The 21,307-nt window shown below is 41.1% G+C and overlaps 1 protein-coding gene across 2 annotated transcripts in view; it reads left to right on the top strand.

Annotated features, from left to right (window-relative positions):
- The window catches only part of ADAD1 (adenosine deaminase domain containing 1), a 29,910-nt gene that overhangs the window by 3,376 nt on the left and 5,227 nt on the right, over positions 1-21,307 (top strand). For both annotated transcript variants that reach the window (XM_034772670.1, XM_034772669.1), the window contains 8 exons: positions 25-213; positions 1,757-1,924; positions 2,685-2,753; positions 3,342-3,467; positions 7,107-7,230; positions 8,287-8,457; positions 10,363-10,592; positions 12,514-12,751. In XM_034772670.1, coding sequence (XP_034628561.1) covers positions 25-213; positions 1,757-1,924; positions 2,685-2,753; positions 3,342-3,467; positions 7,107-7,230; positions 8,287-8,457; positions 10,363-10,592; positions 12,514-12,751 — 1,315 coding nt within the window. The remainder of the gene's footprint in view (positions 1-24; positions 214-1,756; positions 1,925-2,684; positions 2,754-3,341; positions 3,468-7,106; positions 7,231-8,286; positions 8,458-10,362; positions 10,593-12,513; positions 12,752-21,307) is intronic.

Genomic DNA, 21,307 nt, shown 5'->3' on the forward strand with positions numbered 1-21,307 from the left:
CTTAATTTAACAAATATATTTTAGGTCATGTTTCAGACTTGCTATGTTCCAAAGCAGCCCATCCACCTCCAATCACTTCACTTCTTCCAAAGAAAATACCAAAGGAGTTTATACTAAAATATAAACGTGGGGAGATAAACCCAGTATCTGCCTTGCATCAATTTGCACAAATGCAGCGTGTGCAACTAGATTTGAAGGAAACTGTTACAACAGGTAAATATTTCTGGTTTTAAGAGAAAGTGTCCTTGTTTCCTCATGAAGTTGCTCTGCATGCACTTGGTGTGACTGGCTGATACAGAAACTAATTTTTTTTAAATGTTGGTTACACTGTATGTAGTATTAACAGCTATTTTTACCATGCCTATATCATGCCTTCATGTAATCCAATCAGTGGTTAATGTGATCACTACAAAATCAGTTATAGAAAATGCTCTCACGCTGGTCTTTGAATGCTTTTTTTCAGGTACTTTTTAGACAATTAGTTCTTATATGTATAAGACGTATATGTCTGCACTGCAGTTAGATACTCATGCCAGCTGACTCAGGCTCGGGCTAAGGGGCTGTTTAATTACGATGCAGATGTTCAGGCTCAAGGTGGGAGGGTCCCAGAGCTTAGGCTGCAGCCTGCACTGAAATGTCTGCATCACAGTTAAACAGATCCTTAGCCTGAGACCCACATGCCCAAGTCAGCTGGCATGGGCCAGCTGTGGGTTTTTAATTGCAGTGTAGACATACCTATAGGCAGTCATTCTTATAAGCAACTTTATTTACAACTTGGCCTGCTAACTTTGTACCAAATATGAGTTGTTGTTTTGCAACCTTGAACATACTCATTTCTTGACATGTAATTTGCATCCTTTGTACTTACATGTTTTGGGGTGCTTCAGGTTGATATTTGGTCACAGTGGACTTGCATCTGTATGGGGAGTGTAATGCTTTTTCAGTGCTATTCAGTTGAATCCCCCAGACTGAATCAGATATGGTGGGACTGGGGAGAAAGTGAGCCAGTCAGTGAAAGATCCGTGTCCAACCAAGGTAGCCTTGGGTGAACAGATCAAACCATGGCAATGACAGGAGGTTGTCCTGTCATGTGCAGTACAATGCAAAAAGAGATTGAAAGGTCTTGTTTTCATTAGGCTCTCTGCCTACTAGGAAGTAATGTGTGTTAAACTAACCCAAGAGGAAAGCTGAGATATTGGGGAAACTGGAATTCTGTTTTCTGACAGACTTTGATGTTGGGAAATATATTATTGGACGTTTTACCATTAATGTAAGCCCCCTTTTTCAGAGGTGACTTGGGCACTTAGGAGACTTAGTCTGATTGAAAGGCTATAGGATTTAGGCTCCTCTATCACTTTTGAAAATGGAACACAGGCTCCTGAGTCTAGGTGTTCTTGAAATTTTTACTCTTAATTTCTCTCTCTAAAGCTCAGGTCCTAAACATCACATCACTACTGAGAAGTAGAAAAATAGTTTCATTTTACAGAAGCGTCGAATGGCCATAGTTTCCACTAAAATGAAAGGCCTAGCACCTCTGAAAAATTGGGCTTTTCATTAATGTGTGTAATCTATTTATGAATCTTGGATGAAAGGTGAATTGTAAATATAAAATGTAATTCTTGTAGCTGTAAAAAGTAGTTTGGATTTGTTAAAATATTTTGGCCTTATATTCATCTGATCTTCCGTAATTATAAATGCATAAAGCTAATGAATACATTAAAATAAACTTCTAACTGTATATGGCTTCTTTTTCTAGGCAACGTCTTAGGGGCTTACTTTGCTTTTTGTGCAGTGGTGGATGGAGTTCAATATAAGACAGGATTGGGGCAAAATAAAAAGGAGTCTAAATCAAATGCAGCAAAACTGGCTCTTGATGAGCTACTCCAGTTGGACGATACAGGACCAAAGGTTTTTGAAAGTTCAGGTAAATATTCCAGTAACATCTCTACAATAAAAGTATTTTTAAAAATAAACGTCTAGAGTAGCTTTGACTAACACTCCTGCATCAGTGTGTCTCTTCCCATTCCAATGAATCCTTCCGGCAGAGTTAATCAGTTTGCAATCCTTAAATTTTCCCTTTCCTGCTCTTGTATTTTTAAATGCTGCTTTCAAGGTTCCTGCCATCTACAAAGGGGAGAAAGCAATAAGGAAGTTAACCCTTTAAGCAGTTTCTTTTTTGTAGAGTCTTCCACATTATTACAGCTATTCTTTGTAGTGAAAAGAAATGTTAAATTTTGTTCAAAAGTCTGAGACTTTTTTTTATTGAAAGTCCTATTGCACTAAGTCACTGCTTTCTGAAGAATTCAGTTATCACAACATTAATCTCCTGGTTTTTTTTAGACAGGGACTTTATTAATAATCTTCTGTCCTCACCTGCTATAGCTTTGAAAGAGAGCAGTACTTTATAGAATGTGGACTAATTTAGGGAAACTAAATTAATTGGGAAGTAGCTTACTTTTGTTCAATGATAAAACAATTGACAGATGGCAAAGTGTGAATTTTAAATTATCCTGGCTGTTTGAGGGCCTTCCGATTTCTATTTATGTAACTTGAAAAAACTGTTTCCAGCAACCTTTATTTTGGGACTTTTAACTAGAATTGAACTACTCTACTGCTAGAAACACTAAATGACAATGAATGTTTTAAAGTCTTAAATGTTGAAACTTTCTTAATTAAATTTACAGGTCCTCCTCGGATTCCTGCAGAACCCATAGTTTCAGCTGAATCAACATACATTTCAAAGATGCCTTATGGTAGGAAATCCATTCCCCCCCCCCCCCCCCCCCCCCCCCCGAAAATTAAATTGGAAAGCTAACAGATGTCTTTACAGAGTTGTATTTGGTATTCATTCCTGCCAACTTGATACCTATAAAAATATTACTACCTGGTTCATGCAGGGATGTCTCTGCTTTAGTGACACTAATCTCCCAGTGACGTTTGAGGTAAGATTGGTGTACCTGTCATATAGATGGATAAATACACAGATGAACTTGCTTAAAGTCAAACAGTGAGTCAGTGGCGGAGTTAGAATTAACATTTCTGTCCTTAAGATATAAAAGGCTGTGTCTAATAGATTGCATCTAGGGAGCATACTAGCATAACTTGCTTGAGTTTTCTTATTCTCAATTTTTCATATGCATTTTTAATTTTTTAATTCAAAAATGCCTGTTGGCATTATTTAGTATGGATTAGTGAATGTATTGAACGACTTTATCATATGTTCAGTTTTGTAGCTCATCTGAATGTTTGACATTGCTTTGTTCTATTTTTTCTTACAAACTTGTATTTTGTTGGTTTCTATGGTCTTTTTTTTTTCTTTTTTAAATTATTTTCTTCACTAGAGAGAAGGCATCTTGTGTATGAAAAATTTTCACGAGCTGTCAGGGAAACCTTTAACAGTCTGACTGCCAAATATCCTGAGTACCAGAGTTGTAGCAATTCATTGGCTGCTTTTATAATTGAAAAAGGCAAGTCTGTTTTGATATTCAGTGTACTTGTACGAAAAAACTCTTTTGTATTTGTAGGGTGCATATACAAAAAGGGGTATTGAGCATAATATAGCAATGTAGATTAACAAGTATAGTAGCCTAATAAATCCCATAACCAGCAAACCCTACTTCTTTTGACATGCCATAAAATCATCTATACAAAACAGAACATTATTGTACTTCCCTTATAAGGATATTATAAATCTGTTTGTACGCATTGAAAGCATTCCATTGTGTTAGCCTTCACCAGAAAAGTTGAAAGATGCAAGCCTTTTCAAGATTGTTAGGGTTGAAACTGCTGCATAATCTCACTTGTTCAGGCTTACTTTTCATTTTGAACTTTCAGAGGATAATTGCAACGAATTATTTGTTTTGTTATATGCATTTCACTGGGAGTTCCCTAAATGAAATTAAAGGGTTGCTTCTCAGGATAACACATTTCATAGTTGAAAGCTTTACATTATTCATTCATTCATTATAGCACCTAGATTCCCAGCCCAAAACAGGGACTCCTGTTGTGCTAGGCGCCATACAGGCGCAGAACAGATAAGCCTTCTGGGGCAGGACTATAATTGAAGTAAATTCTAATGTGAAGTAATTGGAGCACACTCACTGGATCAAAGTTAGACAGTACAGAAAATGCAGATAGCTATATATGCTCTTTTGAAATCATAGGCCATGTTCTGCAGTAGATGCAGCCTACAGTGACTTTCAATGATATCACCAAATAAAGTACCATTTGTGATGGGATCCCCATTTGTGGGACTGCTGTGCCCCCTTAACTCTCCAGCTTGTGCTGTCTGTTGCAAAGCTTTGCTAGTGATGAGCAGCAAACACCTCCGGGCACTGTCATCACACAGCACAACCGCATGTGGTGCCCCACACCCATCTAGATTGCATGAATGTTCCCAGAGTCACTCATGAATCACACAGAAAGAGGAACCACCCAGATCCCCCCAGCTTCCAGCCTTGTACCTCAGGAATATACCAACTTGCACTGCTCAAGACCCTTTCTTGAACAATGCAAGTTTATTAATTGGTTCACCACTTCATCAATGGAAAGTAGATACACACCAGCCTTTGTAAACCTTAGCAGATTTACCAAACACTTCAGGCAAACTCATTGGTAAAGATAAACATTAAAACAAGTTGGTTGATTACAAAAGAGATTTTAAGTAATTATAAATGATAGGCAAAAAGTCAGAGTGGTTACCAAAAAAAAATATAAGCACCCAGTCTAAACCTTAACCCTTATCATGCTAGACAGTATTTAGGTCAAGCACGCAGTCTAAACCTTAACCCTTATCATGCTAGACAGTATTTAGGTCAAGCACGCAGTCTAAACCTTAACCCTTATCATGCTAGACAGTATTTAGGTCAAGCAATGTTCTCACCCGACTGGATCTTAAAGTCCTTAGTATACAGGTTTGTCTCTTAAACCTGGGCCAGTCTCCTCTGTTGGAGTCTTCAGCCTTCTGAGCGTTCTTGTTGCTTGCAGCGTAAGTAGTGGGAGGAGAAAAGGCAAATGCGTAGGGCCACTGTGTTCTGTTTTATACCTGTAGTCCATGTGCTTGGAGAACACAAGTCAGGCATGTCTGGTGGGCATTGCTGAGTCACTAGGGCAAGGTTGAGCAGTTCCCCTGGTGTGGCCTTGGGCAAGTGATTCATTGCATTGTAGCTCCCTTGCTGGACAATGGCTGTTGTGATGGTTGTTCAACACCCACCCAGGTGTTGGTTATCCCCCAGGTTATTGTTTTTGGGGAGCTAGTATCTGGGTGCTTCCCAAACCCTCAACATATTTTAGTGACAATCATACAACACAATTCTCATAACTTCATATGCATTAATGATATACATAGTTAGATGGAACAGTGAGTTTCAGCAGATCATAATCTTTCCCATGATACCTCACATGGCATGCTTAAATGAAATATCACAATTATATTCAAATGATGAATATGGGGGGGTTGCAAGGCACTCCCCTGAGGTATAGTGTCACACCATTATTGTTAGCTAGCCAAGAGGTCCTGAAGATGTAGAACACTATAGCTAGATTTGTATATGAAAGAATAGACTGACTTTTGGGTATTTAAAAATGTTACTTTTGACAATAATCAGCATGTGAGGTGCCATATTTGGGTTGCTTTCCAGTGGTCTTTTTTCCATCTTTGGGGGTTCCCTCATTCTGCTCAACTGATGTCATTTGCAATGCATGGAAGAGGATGGGTAGAATTCTCATGTGCTTTATCTTCCTGCTACAATGTTGGACCCTAGGGCGTACTTCTAAACTCTGGTGTTACCATCTCTTAACAACAAGGTCAGGGAGTTAGTTAGGGGTGAAAGGTTTGCTGGGATTGTATCTGTAATGGGGGAGAGCAGTGTTGACATCATCTAGGTTAGAGAGGAGCAGTTACAATAATCTTAAAAGGGGGATTAACAGGATGTAGATGGGTTTTCAGAGATGGAGAGAAAAAGAAAATCATCTTTTTTGGGAGGCAAAGAGAGGAGGGAAAAGTAGTAAGGCAAAAAAGATTGAGTAGTGGGGTGAAATAAAGGGAGAGCGAGATATACTGCAAAGCTGCCAACTTGGGGAATGGGGAGGATGGTGGAGTCCTGCCAATATAGGGAAGGGAAAAGATGAGTTTTGGTCTTATCATACTGATCTTAAACTGATGGTACATCCTGAAGGAGACATCACCCAGATGGCTGTGGATGTGGTATTAAGGAAGCCAAAGTGGTGAAACAGGCTTGAATTGTCACTGTAAAATTAACAAACTCTGGATGAAGCTCTGAGGGGCCGCAACAGAGGGAAAGGGAGACGATACACACTGAAAGTGTAGCCGAGGAGATTGGAGGAGAAGAGAGGTATTTGAGCATTTAATGAAAACCATTCGAGGTGAGGTTCAACATGACAACTGTAAGGTCCAACTGTATTGAACAGAGTTCAAATTCATCTCTGTACACAAAGTACAATACCATCCTTTCGTCTTCCCCTGCCTCGTACTTCAGTTAGTGCCTAAGCCATCTGCACCATTGATACTCACTGAGCCGTAGGTCTTTTTTTTTTTTTTTGAGGTAGACAATGTTGGTGCAACTGCATTGATGCATTTATCTTGCTGTCACTTAGCAATCTGAGTTAAAGCAGTTAAGGGAGTCATCAGAGTCATCTGTCTCTCACAAGATTTTAAAAGTCCCCCCAGACTGTTTCTTCTGATGTCTCTCTGGAAACTGAGTAAAAACTACTTCTCTCCCTTCCAGAAGAGCAGAGTTCTGAATTCTTCTCAGTTATCCCCTTCAGCTTACAATTTGTCAAGGACTTGCAGGGTCAGTGATATACCAGGAGGTTAAAAGTATAGTGTTCCACAGGTGTGTGATGAAATGTTTTTAAAATATGCTCCAAACTCTTATCGTAAAGAGGTATTTATTTTCATTTACCAATCAAGTTTCCACCAATAATTAAATGTGTGGCCTCATTAGACTAAAACACTCTCCTTTTTTCTCCCCTTTTATATTCTAATCAAAAATGGAATCCTTTTAATTCCTCCTTTAAAAGCAGTTGCTTTAAAAAGATGGGATCCTTCAATCAAATGAAACTACTTAACTACTTTTTCTTTTTAGCTGGACACTATGAAGTTGTAGCTCTTGGCACAGGAGAATTCAATTACAGTCAGTGCATTCATCATGATGGGAGAGTGTTGCATGACACTCATGCTGCTGTTACTGCAAGACGCTCTCTGCTTAGGTAAGAAGATGAGTACGTAAACTACAAGAACTGCAGACAACCATTTTGATTAAGCTAAATATTTATGGCAATGCATTTTGTGAATAGTAGTTTTATATAGTTAGGGCTACTGTTTGGGGGGTTTATTAACTTTATTTTTTTAAGCAATTTTTGAATGTTATGGTGCTGTCCAAAAATTGGGGCTTTAGGAGGTTTTTCTCTGTATGTAGTGTATTACACACCATTACTCATTACAGTAGTATTTACTCTCAATAATCTCTGATGTTCCCTAGTGCACTTTAACATAGTATTGTTGCAAACAGTACTAGGTAAAAGTTAATTAGGGAGCCTTTACTGTAAACTAGCAGGGTCTACGCGGGCCAGTCAATGTGCGGCATTAGTGTGCTTTAGAAATCACACCCCTATCATCTGCATTGCTGCTCTGTGTAGACAAGCCCTTAGATCAGGGGTCGGCAACTGTTCGGAAGTGGTGTGCCGAGTCTTCATTTATTCACTCTAATTTAAGGTTTTGTGTGCCAGTAATACATTTTAACGTTTTTAGAAGGTCTCTTTCTATAAGTCTGTAATATATTACTAAACTATTGTTGTATGTAAAGTAAATAAGGTTTTTAAAATGTTTTTAAGAAGCTTCACTCAAAATTAAATTAAAATGCAGAGCCCCCTGGACCAGTGGCCAGGACCCAGGCAGTGTGAGTGCCACTGAAATCAGCTCACGTGCTGCCTTTGGCATGCGTGCCATAGGTTGCCTACCCCTGCCTTAGATATAAGTACCTGTTCTTGGTGGTTTTCCAGTGTTTGGGTAGTCAACAATTTCTTTTTTGTATTGAATGGTGTTTTATTGATGTCTATGGATTAAAAACAAGTCAGAAGCCTTATATATAGTATTTCAGGTTTCTTTACTAGATTATTTATTCAGATTTTACAGATGTGCTGAATAAATTAGTTGTGTGTAAATGCTCAGCAGCTTAAAATGAATTTAGTTTTTTATACAAATATGCTAAGTCTTTAAAAGTCTGCATATTTCAGCATTTCTTGATCTATAACACTTTGTTTTAGGTATTTTTACAGGCAGCTTTTGTTATTCTATAGTAAAAATCCTATTATGATGGACAAATCCATATTTTGTATGGAACCAGCATCAAGCCTACTCAGTTTAAAACAAAATATAAATATTTTTCTCTACATGAATCAGTTGCCAAAAGGATCTGCTCAGATAAAGTCACAGTTGTAAGTATTTGAGTCTTCAGATCTCACAGATGCTTATTCAGAGTTGTAATAAGATACTTAAATCTTCCATTGAGAATAAATTAATCTGCATCATAGTGAGGAGCATACATAGCAGGACTATAAATCAGATGGTATGGAAAAGCTGAGTTTTGGGGTTTATTTGGTAGAACTGTGTTGAAAAATAGCTTAATTCTGTAACTAATGGACTGACAAATGCAGCTTTTCCTTTTATATGTACACACTAAAATTGTGTAGTATGACTAGAAAAACTGTTTTCATTGTATGATGTATTACTCAACCATGGTACTTAAGACTGTTGTTGCTGGAATATAATGTTGACTGCTCATTCTCTCAGAAATTCTTGGAGTTTAGAATAGTCCTTTCAAGCTAAAGTTAGAATAGACTTCTAGGGAGTCACCTGAAGTGGAGCCCCCATAAGGAAATTACTTGAAGAAGAGGATACTCACTTTGTGGATTTCTTCGAGATGTGTGTCCTTGTGGCTGCTCCACTACTGAGCTCTGCTCCCCCCTGCTTTGATGTTTCCTCTGTCAGATTTTGTGGTAGAGAAGGAACTGAGGGCAGCATGCGGATGCAGTCCTATAGAGTCTCAGTATGGGTACGAGGATACGTGCATGGGCGAAATGAGTGCTACCAAAAAATCGCGGCTTAAAGATGATGCAGGGTGCATGCGCACCTGGAGTGGAGCATCCCAAGTGAGATACACCTCAAAGAACTCAAGTTATTACACAAGGTGAGTAACCTCTCCTTCCTTGTAAACAATAGTTCGAGCTTCTGGTTGAAATCTGTGCCATTTGGTGCTCTTTGACAATATTTTTGAGGTAGCTTGATCTTGAGGCACAAGATTACTTAAGTACGAGCAGATGGCTTTTGTCCCAAATCCTGTCAGCATGGGGGCTCTTTGAATAGCATATTTAAGTATAGGAAGTTTTGTTTGCTGCAATAGTAAATACCCCAACAAAACCATGTGAGATGGCTTTTTATTTTAAAGTTTCTGCCACGCTTATGCATGTTGGACACTTATGTAAGTATTCCTATGTTGGCAAAACCTGTCCCTTAATTAGCAGGTTTTAGTGTGCTTTTCTGAGAAGAAATTAAGATAAATGGTAGTTGAGCAGTGCTGCCTGCAATTAGCACCCCTGCATATCTGCCACACCATAGGTTGTCTGGCTGGGACAGAAGGCAGGACCTTCATCCCAAAGTGACAGGCTTCTGCTGCCTGAGGAACTCTCTAAGCTAAGAGCATTACTAAGCTCTTTTCTGTTTGGAATAGCCAGTAAGAGGGAACATAGCATACTTAGCCAATGTTACATCTGTATTCTTCAAATATGTTGGAGTGTGAAGGTTTCTTGGCTGTTGTCTCAAATGAGAATGACAAGTTTGCATCTGCTTTCATGTGGCAAGCATAGCCTCCAGATAACTTGTAGTCAGATGCATAATGCAGCAATAGTAGCCTACTTGCAGTAGAATTTCAATTTTGCATGACTAGTGATGTTTAGGATTTTGAGACTTATTAGGCTGAATTACTGCTTCCTCTGGTCAATTTGAATAGTAAGTAATATAGTTATTTATAGGAAAGTAGCTTAAGTCATCATATTAAACATTTTATGTTTTGGACAATCCATTTGGAGAGGGGGTTTTTTCTTTGGTTGTGGAAGAATGAGTGCTGTGATTTTTGCATTGCATCTAGAAAATATTGACATAGCAATCTAATAATGAAGTCATTTGCCAGTATAAGCAGATTTTGGCAATTTTAAACCTTGAAAAGTAACTAACAGTGCCTGTTAATTTTGTTTCTTGGCTGTCTTTTATTTATTTATATATGTGTGTTTTAAAGAAAATACTTTTGTTGGACTTCATTGGCTTTTCTGTAATCTTTATTTTAGACGTCTCAATCCAAATTCTATATCTGCATTTGAAGCTAATGAAGAGCTTAGTCTCCATCTTGCTGTGGAAGGCAAGATTTACCTAACTGTTTATTGTCCCACTGAAGCTGCTAACAGAGTAAACAGCATGTCAGCTAGTGACAAATTAACCAGATGGGAAGTGCTGGGTGTCCAGGGAGCATTGCTAAGTCACTTCATTCAGCCAGTTTACATCAGCAGTATACTTGTTGGTAAGCCTTGCTTTACTGATATAAAACAATTATTGCTTATGCCCTAACTTTCAGCTGTGGTATTTCATTCTGGTTACATTAATAAAAATTCTAACCAAGTGGAATATAATGCTTTATTTTAAAATTTGTTTTGCGTTTTCTATACTTCGTTTTAAAAAAGAAATTAAGTATAAATGTATTTATACTTAAAATTGAGGTTTAACTTCTTTGAGATTAGAATATGTTCTTTACTCTGTCAGATTACCCTCTCTGTCACCATACATTAATTCTAAATTTCCTGGGTTTCGTTGGTTCGCCACACATGCAGTTATTCTGTGTTTAAAAATAAGATGTTACAAAGGATGTGGTGACCATTTAAATTAAAATTATTTAAATAACTTGCATATGTGAAAACTCCCAACTATACAGTCCGGTAATTAGACAGTACAAAGTAGAGCTGGTAAAAAAACTTAAACAATTTCTGTTGGATTTGTAGGGGTATTATGAAAAATGTCATCAAACTCAACATTTATACTAAAACTAGTTAAAGAAAAACCTTTGTAAATCATCTTACTTCCTCCTTTTAAAGTTTAAAGGTACCTCCTAAATTAACTAGTTGGCAATAGATTTTATGCTGGGAAATAGTAACTGCCAAGACAACAGTAAGATTTTTATTTTTTTTTGCCCTCATATGGCAATCAGTTTTGATGGCAGTGAATGGCCTTCCTGAATTCCTACAATAGTAGTTGGCTATGCAACTCAAATAGGTGAATTGGAATTGCTGGGAGTAACATGATATTATCCCAAGTAGTTTTTAAATTAGTTTACATGTAGATCAATTTCCCAGATGTTAACAGTTGTGGTGACTTTTCCTGTGATTATGTATATGGAATACAGTTTTGGAAGCAGTTTGAGGAGGCACCAAGTCTCCCCCTCTCATCTCTCTTCCCTCCCTCCCCCCCGACTCTCTCCTAGTACTTAATTGTATGCCTGTTCCTGTCATTCATACAGAATGTGGACACGGTCACTTATACTGCTTTTTTAAATTACTTTTATGTTCTGACTTTTTTAATGTTTAGATTAATGCATTCCAGATTCTTTCTTCAACCTTCCTATACACAGGAACTCTCCAGACAATATGTACCCCTTGGTGCCAGTTTAGTCCTTGATGGAAGTATGTACTTCAAAGCCCAGAAAAGTCAAAGGCTATGACTATGCTACAGAGCTGACAACTGCACCACTGTGGCGCTGCTAGTGCAGATGCTCTAAGCCAATGGGAGAGAGAGCTCTCCAGTCAATTTAAATTACTCCAGCGCCTGTGAACAGTGGTAGCTATGTTGGCTGGAGAAGCTCTCCTGCTGACATAGCTGTGTCCACACCAACACTTAGGTCAGTATAATTTGTCGTTCGGGGGATGCGGGGTGTAATTCTCACCCCTCAGCGACATACGCTATACTGACACAAGTTACAGCGTAGACATAGCCTAAATTCAAATCTGATGAGCCAAATGCTTCTGTTAAATTCCTCTAATAAGTTAAAATATAGAGTAACTCCAGTGACGAGAGTGCAAAGGCTGACTTTCTATATCAAAAATAAAACACCATCATAACTTGCATTTTAATTGGCATCTTGAGCAAATACACCAAAGATAAATTGAGCCTCTCTAGAGAGAAGGTATCCTATCAAAACAAACATGGTACTTGTTGCAGATGAAGTTGAGCAAAAGCTTGTGTTGCCAATGATGATGCTGTTCTGCAGACTTAGTTTCAGCTTTAAAAACAGCTTTAATAACAGTTAAAAGTAATAATTCAACCTGGAACAATTGAAGCTTCTGGGTTCTGAGCTCCCTTGAAAATCTGGTTACAATTTATCTGTATTCTAATATTTCTGCTTACGGTGATGTGCCTGTGTAGGGTGTTTTTTTGTTTTTGTTTTTTTTTAGGGGATGGAAACTGCAGTGATACAAGAGGACTAGAAATAGCTATAAAACAACGTGTTGATGATGCACTCACATCAAAGCTTCCCATGTTTTACCTGGTCAACAGACCTCATATTAGTTTGGTGACTGCTACACATCCAGTTCAGATAGACTTGGAGCACAGATCTCTTAGTGTGAATTGGTCACAAGGGGACACTTCATTAGAAGTTGTGGATGGTTTCAATGGGAAAATCACTGAAAGGTTAGAATCTTTATACTGTGTTAAAATTAGTGGTGAGCCTGATTACTCTGTGTATGTTTGTGCCTGTCTGAGTAATTTATTATAACTCTCAAACAGTTCTGGTTTTAGGCCACAGTATTAAAGAGTAAATGACACGTTCTCAGCTGTGACAAGTTAGTACACTCAAGTTACTCACTCAGGTGAGTGACTACCCTGCAAAATGTTCAAGCAATAGTGATTTCATTAGCAGCAGAAATTGCTTGGATTAGCAGCTGATCAGATCCAGGGTGAGCAGCATTTGAGCTTCAAATAGCACACGTGCCCCCACCTTGGCCAGCTAGCTGGAGCTTAAAGCATCACTTACCTTGAGCCAGAGAATTGTGTGTGTGCATGTGAGTGGTCAGGGGTACAACTCTAGTTTTACCTTGACCTAACACTATAGGGAAGACAAACCCTGTATGATGATGATGAAATGCTTTCTATTCCAATAGTAAGTCAGGAGGATGATAGGCAGCAGCAACTAAATCAGCAGGTTCAGATAACTTGCATCCAGGAATTTTAAAAAAGCTGGCCAGGAGCTTGCTGGACCATTAATGCTGATTTTTTTTTTAAATAAATATTGCAACTTTAGGGAGATTCCAGAAGACTGGAGAAAGCTAATGTTGTGCCAGTATTTAAAAAGCGTAGATGGGACAACCGGGGGTAATTATAGGCCTGCCAGCCTGACACTGATTCTGAGCAAAATAGTAGAGCAGTTGATCCAGGACTCTAATTACAGTAACTCCTCTGTTAAGGTTGTAGTTATGTTCCTGAAAAATGCTACTTTAAGCGAAACAACGTTAAGCTAATCCAATTTCCCCATAAGAATTAATGTAAATGGGGGGGATTAGGTTCCAGGGAAGTTTCTTTTCGCCAGACAAGGCTATATATATTTTTTATGCACACAGTATAAGTTTTAAACAATTTAATATTGTACACAGCAATGATGATTGTGAAGCTTGGTTGAGGTGGTGAAGTAAGAGGGTGGGATATTTCCCAGGGAATGCCTTGCTGCTAAATGATTAACTAGCACTCTGCTGGGTCTTCAAGGATTAACATGTTGTTAATATAGCCTCACACTCTACAAGGCAGCACGAATGGAGGGAGGAGAGACAGCATGGCAGAAAGAGACAGACACACACACTGTGTGTGAGAGACACACACATTGCCCCTTTAAGAATGCTGACCCCACTCTAAGTACATTGCCTTTTTAAGTAGCTAAGCAAGTTGAGATAGCAGCTGCTGCCAGCAAGCTCCCTCCTTCCTGAGCCCTGTCGTGTTCCCCCACTTCTCTGTGGAGATAAGGTACAGGAGCTGGGGGAGGGAAGCGGAAGGGATCACCCTGACATTAGAGCGCGCGCACACAAGCAGGAGGCTCCCAGGAGCAGCTCCAAGGCAGGAGCAGCACACAGCAGTGTGGGGAGGGGCAGCTGAACTGCCTGGTAATTCAGAGCCTGCTGGGAGGCTGCTACACAGGAAACTTAGGGGAGCTGATAAGAGGGCTTCCAGTCCACCCTGTTTCCAAGCCCCCACCAGCTAGCTCCAACGGGCTTCTCTTTCTGCAAGCAGTGAACAAAGCAGGTGGCTGTCAAACAATGTTTTAAGGGAGCATTGTGCAACTTTAAACAATCATGTTCTCTAATTGATCAGCAATGAAACAACGTTAACCGGGATGACTTTAAGTGCAGATTTTCTGTATATTACCCTCTAATTCTTGGTCATCGTGGTTTTATGAAAAGTAGCTCTTGTTAAACTAACTTGCTCTTTTCTTTGGTGAAATTACTACTTAGATCAAGTATCAGAGGGGTAGCCGTGTTAGTCTGAATCTGTAAAAAGCAACAGAGGGTCACAGGACCCTCTGTTGCTTTTTACTTAGATCAATAAAGTTAAGAGCGTTAAGGTAATATATGCAGACTTCTGTCAAGCACTTGACTTGGTATCTGCGTGACTCTTTATTTAAGAAACTAGAGTGAAACAAAATTAGTATGGCACAAACTAAATGGATTAATCATTGGCTAGTCTCAAAATGGGGAATGGGGAATCATCAAGCAGGTGTGTTCCTAGTGAGGTCCCAGAGGGATTAGTTCTTGGTCCTATGTTTAAGTTTTTTTGTTAGTGACCTAGAAGAAAAAATAAAATCATAACTGATCAAAGTTTGCAAATTACCCCAAAATTTGGGGGAGTGGTAAATAATGAAGAGAACAAGTCCCTGATAAAGAGCCAGTTGGATCTCTTTGTAAACTGGGCACAAGCGAAGAATATTTATCTTATTACTGCTAAATGTGAATGCAGACTACACTTAGAGAGCTATATCCTACCTCATGTCCTTTTCAGAGTCTCTGCTTCCAGGATAATCTGTTGAGCGTGAGCTCCTATGATGCTATGGCCAGAAGGGCTAATGTGATCTTTGAATGCATAAACAGGGCTATATCAAGGAGGAGTAGGGAGGCTGTATTACTGGGCTGCAGAAGTGTCTCCCACAGTTCTGGACATCTGGCCTGCTCACCTCTCTCTGCATCTCAGAGAAGTGGATCAGTGTTTTGGCACAGCACAGTCTGGCCATGACCCCTCTGCTTCCACTTGCTGACAAATTCCCTACCTTAGCAGCAGTTTCTTTTGCTCCTCCTCTTCCTCCTTCTATTTTAACTTTGTTGCTCAGTTTCTTGGGCAGCGGACAGCACCATTCTCCCTTCTCTGCATTCCTCATTCTCCCTGGGTCTATTAACCCCATGGGGGTTAACTTCCCCGAGCCTCTGCTGTAGTGCAGTGTCTCTGCTGAAGATGAGCTGTTTGGCTCTGAAACCTGAGTAGGCTCCCCTAAGTAAGCCTCAGAGTAAATTTCTCCACTCAAAACCCTTTCCCTCTCCCTCTAAAGCTGCTGCAATACCCTTCATTCCTCCTTCGAGGAAGTGATTAGAGATGAAAGGGACAAGGCTGACTAGGGCAAGTATATTAACAAGAGCAACTTCTATTCTATAACATTCAAACATCAAAGGGCTCTATTGCTGAGACACCAAAGGTGGGTACCGCTGTAGCATCCCTTGTTTGGGATATGGTTATTCCCTTAGAAGGAGAGTGCTACACTAAGAAACTTATGAGAGTGGCCTCCATTGCACTATCCCTAAGGGCTTTGAAGCTTCTTTCCCCACCCTTTGAGCATCCTTGGAGGTTTTGCAGGAGCATCTCTTTCCTGGCTAGAAGATCTCAAAGCCTTTAAGGACTGAGATCACCCTGACTTTGGCTGCACTTTAGAAAAGTCTCCCTAAAAAGAAAAGAGTCTCCCTAACAGTGTTCCTAGCTGATGCCTCAAAGAATGCAATGAGGTTCTCAGCCCAAGCCATGGCTTTCATTTTATTAGCCAGGGGCCACCTCTGGCTCTGATTCTGGAGCTAGATACTCACTCTAAGCAGAGCCAAGTTTACAGGCTCCTTCTTTTTTTGGAGAAGCTGGATAAGGTGGTGGCTGACAATTCAGCAAAATCCATACAGTCTCTCCCTTTCCCACTAAGGGCTCTCTGGAAAGAATATACACCAGCCTTCAGACATTTCACTTATTGTCCTCAAAGGTACTAGTGTAAGGACAATAATTGCCCACTAGAAAACAGAGGAATCCACATCTGAGATAAATTCCAGAGGGACTTCACCATTCCCACCCCCACAATCCACTCTGACAAAGATTGCATATACCTCCTTCCAGTGCTGAAGCTACAAAGTAGGATATCCCATTTACTAGAGGAATGGTTTTAAAATCAACCACAGATAAGTGGGTCTGGGAAATAGTGAGCTGGAGATACTTCCTCAAGCTTTAATCTCCACCCCATCTCATCCAGTCACCCGGCTCCAACAGCCCTGTAAAACAGTCTGTTCCACAAAGAAATATATTGTTGTCTGCATTGGGGAGTGAAAGAGTGTGTTCACTCAGAAGAAAGCTTCTCTGTGTTCTACTCCATCTTCATTGCACAGAAGTGCTCAGAGGGAATCAGAGCATTTCTTGACTTCAAAAGACTCAACAAGTGGATGAAGAAAACAAAGGTTCAGATGGAAACCCTGGCCTCTACAGTGCCATCACAAAACTAAGTGATTGGGCAACAAAATGGCAAATGAAATTTCATTTGGATAAATGTAAAGTAATGCACACTGGAAAAAATAACCCCAACTATACATACAATATGATGGGGGCTAATTTAGCTACAACAAGTCAGGAAAAAGATCTTGGAGTCATCGTGGATAGTTCTCTGAAGATGTCCATGCAGCGTGCAGAAGTGGTCAAAAAAAGCAAACATGATGTTAGGAATCATTAAAAAAGGGATAGAGAATAAGACCGAGAATATCTTATTGCCCTTATATAAATCCATGGTACACCCACATCTCGAATACTGCATACAGATGTAGTCTCCTCATCTCAAAAAAGATATACTGGCACTAGAAAAGGTTCAGAAAAGGGCAACTAAAATGATTAGGGGTTTGGAACGGGTCCCATATGAGGAGAGATTAAAGAGGCTAGGACTCTTCAGCTTGGAGAAGAGGAGACTAAGGGGGGATATGATAGAGGTATATAAAATCATGAGTGATGTGGAGAAAGTGGATAAAGAAAAGTTATTTACTTATTCCCATAATACAAGAACTAGGGGTCACCAAATGAAATTAATAGGCAGCAGGTTTAAAACAAATACAAGGAAGTTCTTCACGCAGCGCACAGTCAACCTGTGGAACTCCTTACCTGAGGAGGTTGTGAAGGCTAGGACTAAACAGGGTTTAAAAGAGAACTGGATAAATTCATGGTGGTTAAGTCCATTAATGGCTATTAGCCAGGATGGGTAAGGAATGGTGTCCCTAGCCTCTGTTTGTCAGAGGATAGAGATGGATGGCAGGAGAGAAATCACTTGATCATTGCCTGTTAAGTCCACTCCCTCTGGGGCACCTGGCATTGGCCACTGTCGGTAGACAGGATACTGGGTTAGATGGACCTTTGGTCTGGCCCAGTACTGCCGTTCTTATGTTCTTATCCCTGTCTTGGGGTGGGAACATGGGACTTCTTGACTTCAGTAGATCTAACAGATGCATGTATCCATGTCCCCAAGAGACTGTGCCATCACAGGCTTCTGAGGTTTGACTACAGCAGGAAACATCAATACTGAACACTCCCTTTTGGACTGTCCTCAGCAAAGATGGTGGCAATGATAATTGCCATGCTCAGATTGCAGGACTCACCTGTTCCCCTTCCTGGATGACATCCTGATCAGAGCTCCATTGCGGTCAACCATGGAAATGGTCACATATTGGACTTTGAATTTTCTTCAGGCACAGATCTTCATCAATGCCAAGGAAAGTCCTCTGGTTCCATCCAGGAATTTATTTTCTTGCTCCAGAACTGCAGGAGGCTTACCATAGCACTATGCCTCCAACTATTCGCACTTCTGGTGTCGTGCATAGGGAATCACTCCTTGGGAACAGTGACGCCTCAGAAGTCTTCAAACTTTCATACTCAAGTTGTAGGACCCCTCTCTGGAAAACATGCAAGATCAAGTACAGATTCCAACCTAAGTTCCCTGTAAGCTACATGGCCATGTGGCACCCTATTTAGCACCTATGCTCAGGGAACCCTCCCGGGGGCTTGGAGCAGCTGGGGTGGGGGTGCCCTTCCCCCAGCCCCAACCTAGCCAGGCCCCCAACCTGCCACAGCCGGCGCAGCCCCCCAGTCCCAACTGTGCCTCAGCCCAGACCTGCTGCAGCACCCCTACCCCAGCCCGAATCCAGCCAGGGTGGCATGGCCCGGCCCCAAACCTGGGTGGCCTCACCCTAAATCCAGCCCCAGTGCCCCTTCCTGAACCCAGTCCTGGCCCGGGGGAGGGGCGCTCTTTCCCAGGTTCTGCTGCTGTGGGGAGTTCTTTCTTTCTCTCGCTCTTCCTTACCCCCAGACCATCAGCCTGCACCCCCCTGCCAGAACCCTCCCCCTCATCTCAGACTTCTGCCCCAGCCCTAAGCCCCTCATCCCCGTCTCCACCCCAGAGCCCGCACCCTTGCGCCCCTGCACTGCAACCCTCTGCCAGAGCCCTGAGCCCCCTCCCATACGCCAAACCCCTCGGCCCCAGCTCCACCACATGAATTTTGTTATGTGCACCAATATGATCACATCCGTATTGGTGCACCTAACAAAATTCATTCTGCACATGAGTGGTAAAAATTAGAGGGAACACTGGTTCCAACGGAGGTCTTCAACTCCTAACAGTTGTGATCAGCCCATAACGTCTGTAAAGCTGTTCCCATCAGCTTTCCAGACCTTTGCAACCAATGTCAGCATGGAGGGCTGGAGAGCTCACTTGGAGACCCAAACATGCAGGGCCTCTTGAGCAGGGAGGAAAAGACTCACAGCATAAACCTCATAAATCTCAGAGTGGTCAGGCTAGATCTGCAAAGGCTCCAGCCCACCTTAGGGGGAAACCACATGCTGGTTCAATCAGACAATATGACACTGGACACAAGAGGGAACTAGGAGTCTGACACTACATATGGAAGCAATGAAAATAATGAAGTAGGCAGAACAGTTCCTCCTTTCCACATCAAAGGGGACCTGAACCAAAAGGAAGACAGAGACAGCAACTCCAAGAGGTGCCTGATTTAGGAGGTTTTCAGTCTCATTGTTCAGATGTTCGGCCTCACTTCATCCATCCTTCACAAATCATACGAACGCAAAGAGACAATTACTTCATAAAGGAGGCAGACCCCAGAACTACGGGAGCAGATGCTTTCTTTCCACAGGGCCTATTTTACAAGTTTGCACTCTTTGTTACTGAGGAAGGTGGTCCAGAAAATAAAATGAGAACAGGTGATGGTAATACTGGTAGCTCATTTACCGAGGAGACCTTGGTTCTCAAACCTGATTAAAACTGCAACTGGAGCCTCTAGCAGTTTGTACTTTTGTGACCAATCATGAAAAGGTATGCTTCTGCTGCTTCTAGGATTGTCTCAAAACAACCTGTTTGCTAGCCAGAGGCACTTTGGGCAGGCATGAGACAATTTCTCTCCAAATAAAGAACTCCCTAGACTGGGGAAAAGATCCACTCAATGTCTGTGCAGGCATTCCTTTCTGTCACCCAGACCGATCAGTAACTATGACATCAGATGCATCATGGGATGGGGAGCTCACTTCAGTGCCCTCATGACTCAGAGCAGATGGACACCTCAAGAAGCCAGTTTCCACAACATCTGTTGGAATTCAGGGCACTCAGGAATGCCTACTTTCATTTCCTACCCTTCATCAAGGTAAGTAAATCAGGGTTCTGATGGATAACATGCACTGCATGTTCTGTGTCAACAAGCAGGGACAAACAAAATGAAATGTGATGAAGTGTGTAGTTCATCAGATCCAAATTTCCGTTATTCTACCTCCCATGTGTTTGGAACACCACAGTGAATTATTCTCAGCAGATGCTTCTGCCAGGACTGTTAATGGGAGCTAGACTCTCAAATTCTCCATAGTACATTCCGAAGATGGAGACTGCCAGAAGTGGATCTCTTCACCATCTCCAGGAACAAGAACCATCCTTTATTTTGCTCAAGATGGGATCTGAGCCACCACTCTTTCTTGTATCTTGGAAGAAGAGTCTGCTATATGGGTTTCTTCCAACACCACTAAGGGCGATGAGCAAGATCAGGAAGGGTAAAGCCAGAGCTAGCCTTATAGTACCAACCTGGCTGAAACAGGTTTGGGAGCTTTATCTGTTTCAGGTTTCTACTGAACTACCGTTCAAGCTTCCGATCATCCCTTCTCTCATCTCCCAGGATGGGGATTGTGTGTTTCACCCCAACCTAGAGGTTCTCTGCCTCAGGATATGTTTCCTTGGTGGGTCACTGGATTAGAATCCTCCTGCTCTGTGGAAGTGCAACAGGTATTACTCAACATTATAAAGGAGTTAACTCATATTTCTCTGCTATTCTGTGAGTTTCTTCCATTGGTGGTGTTGCCTCCATCTTGTGCCTGAATCTGTGCAATTCTGTCTTCCTGAATTACCTGTGGATATAAAACAATTGGGCTGTTAGCTCAGTTGAGGTCCATTTGGCTGCAGTATCAACTTTTCATCCCCCAATAGGAGGGTTCTCCATATTTGCTCAGCTGGTGTTGTCCTGAGTTTATTAAGGGTTTGGGGAAATGTCTGCCCCAGATTAAAGACCCCACCCTGGTACTGCCATGAGACTTCCATTCAACCTTCTTCCTTCTCCCTTTATCTATGACAGGGGTGGGCAAACTACGGCCCGTGGGTCGGATCTGTCCCATCAGGGCTTTGGATCTGGCCCGCGGGATTGCCAAAGACAAAAGGTATAACAAGATCCAGTGGCTGGAACTTGAAGCCATGCTAATTCAAACTGGAAACGGGACACAATTTATAACATGAAGGGTAGTTAATCATTGGGACAATTTACCAATGGTTGTGGAGTATCAGAGGGGTAGCCGTGTTAGTTTGGATCTGTAAAAAGCGACAGAGTCCTGTGGCAATTTATAGACTAACAGACATATTGGAGTATAAGCTTTTGTGGGTGG

The sequence above is a fragment of the Trachemys scripta genome, chromosome 5, assembly GCF_013100865.1.
Source record: "Trachemys scripta elegans isolate TJP31775 chromosome 5, CAS_Tse_1.0, whole genome shotgun sequence".
Lineage (NCBI taxonomy): Eukaryota > Metazoa > Chordata > Testudines > Emydidae > Trachemys > Trachemys scripta.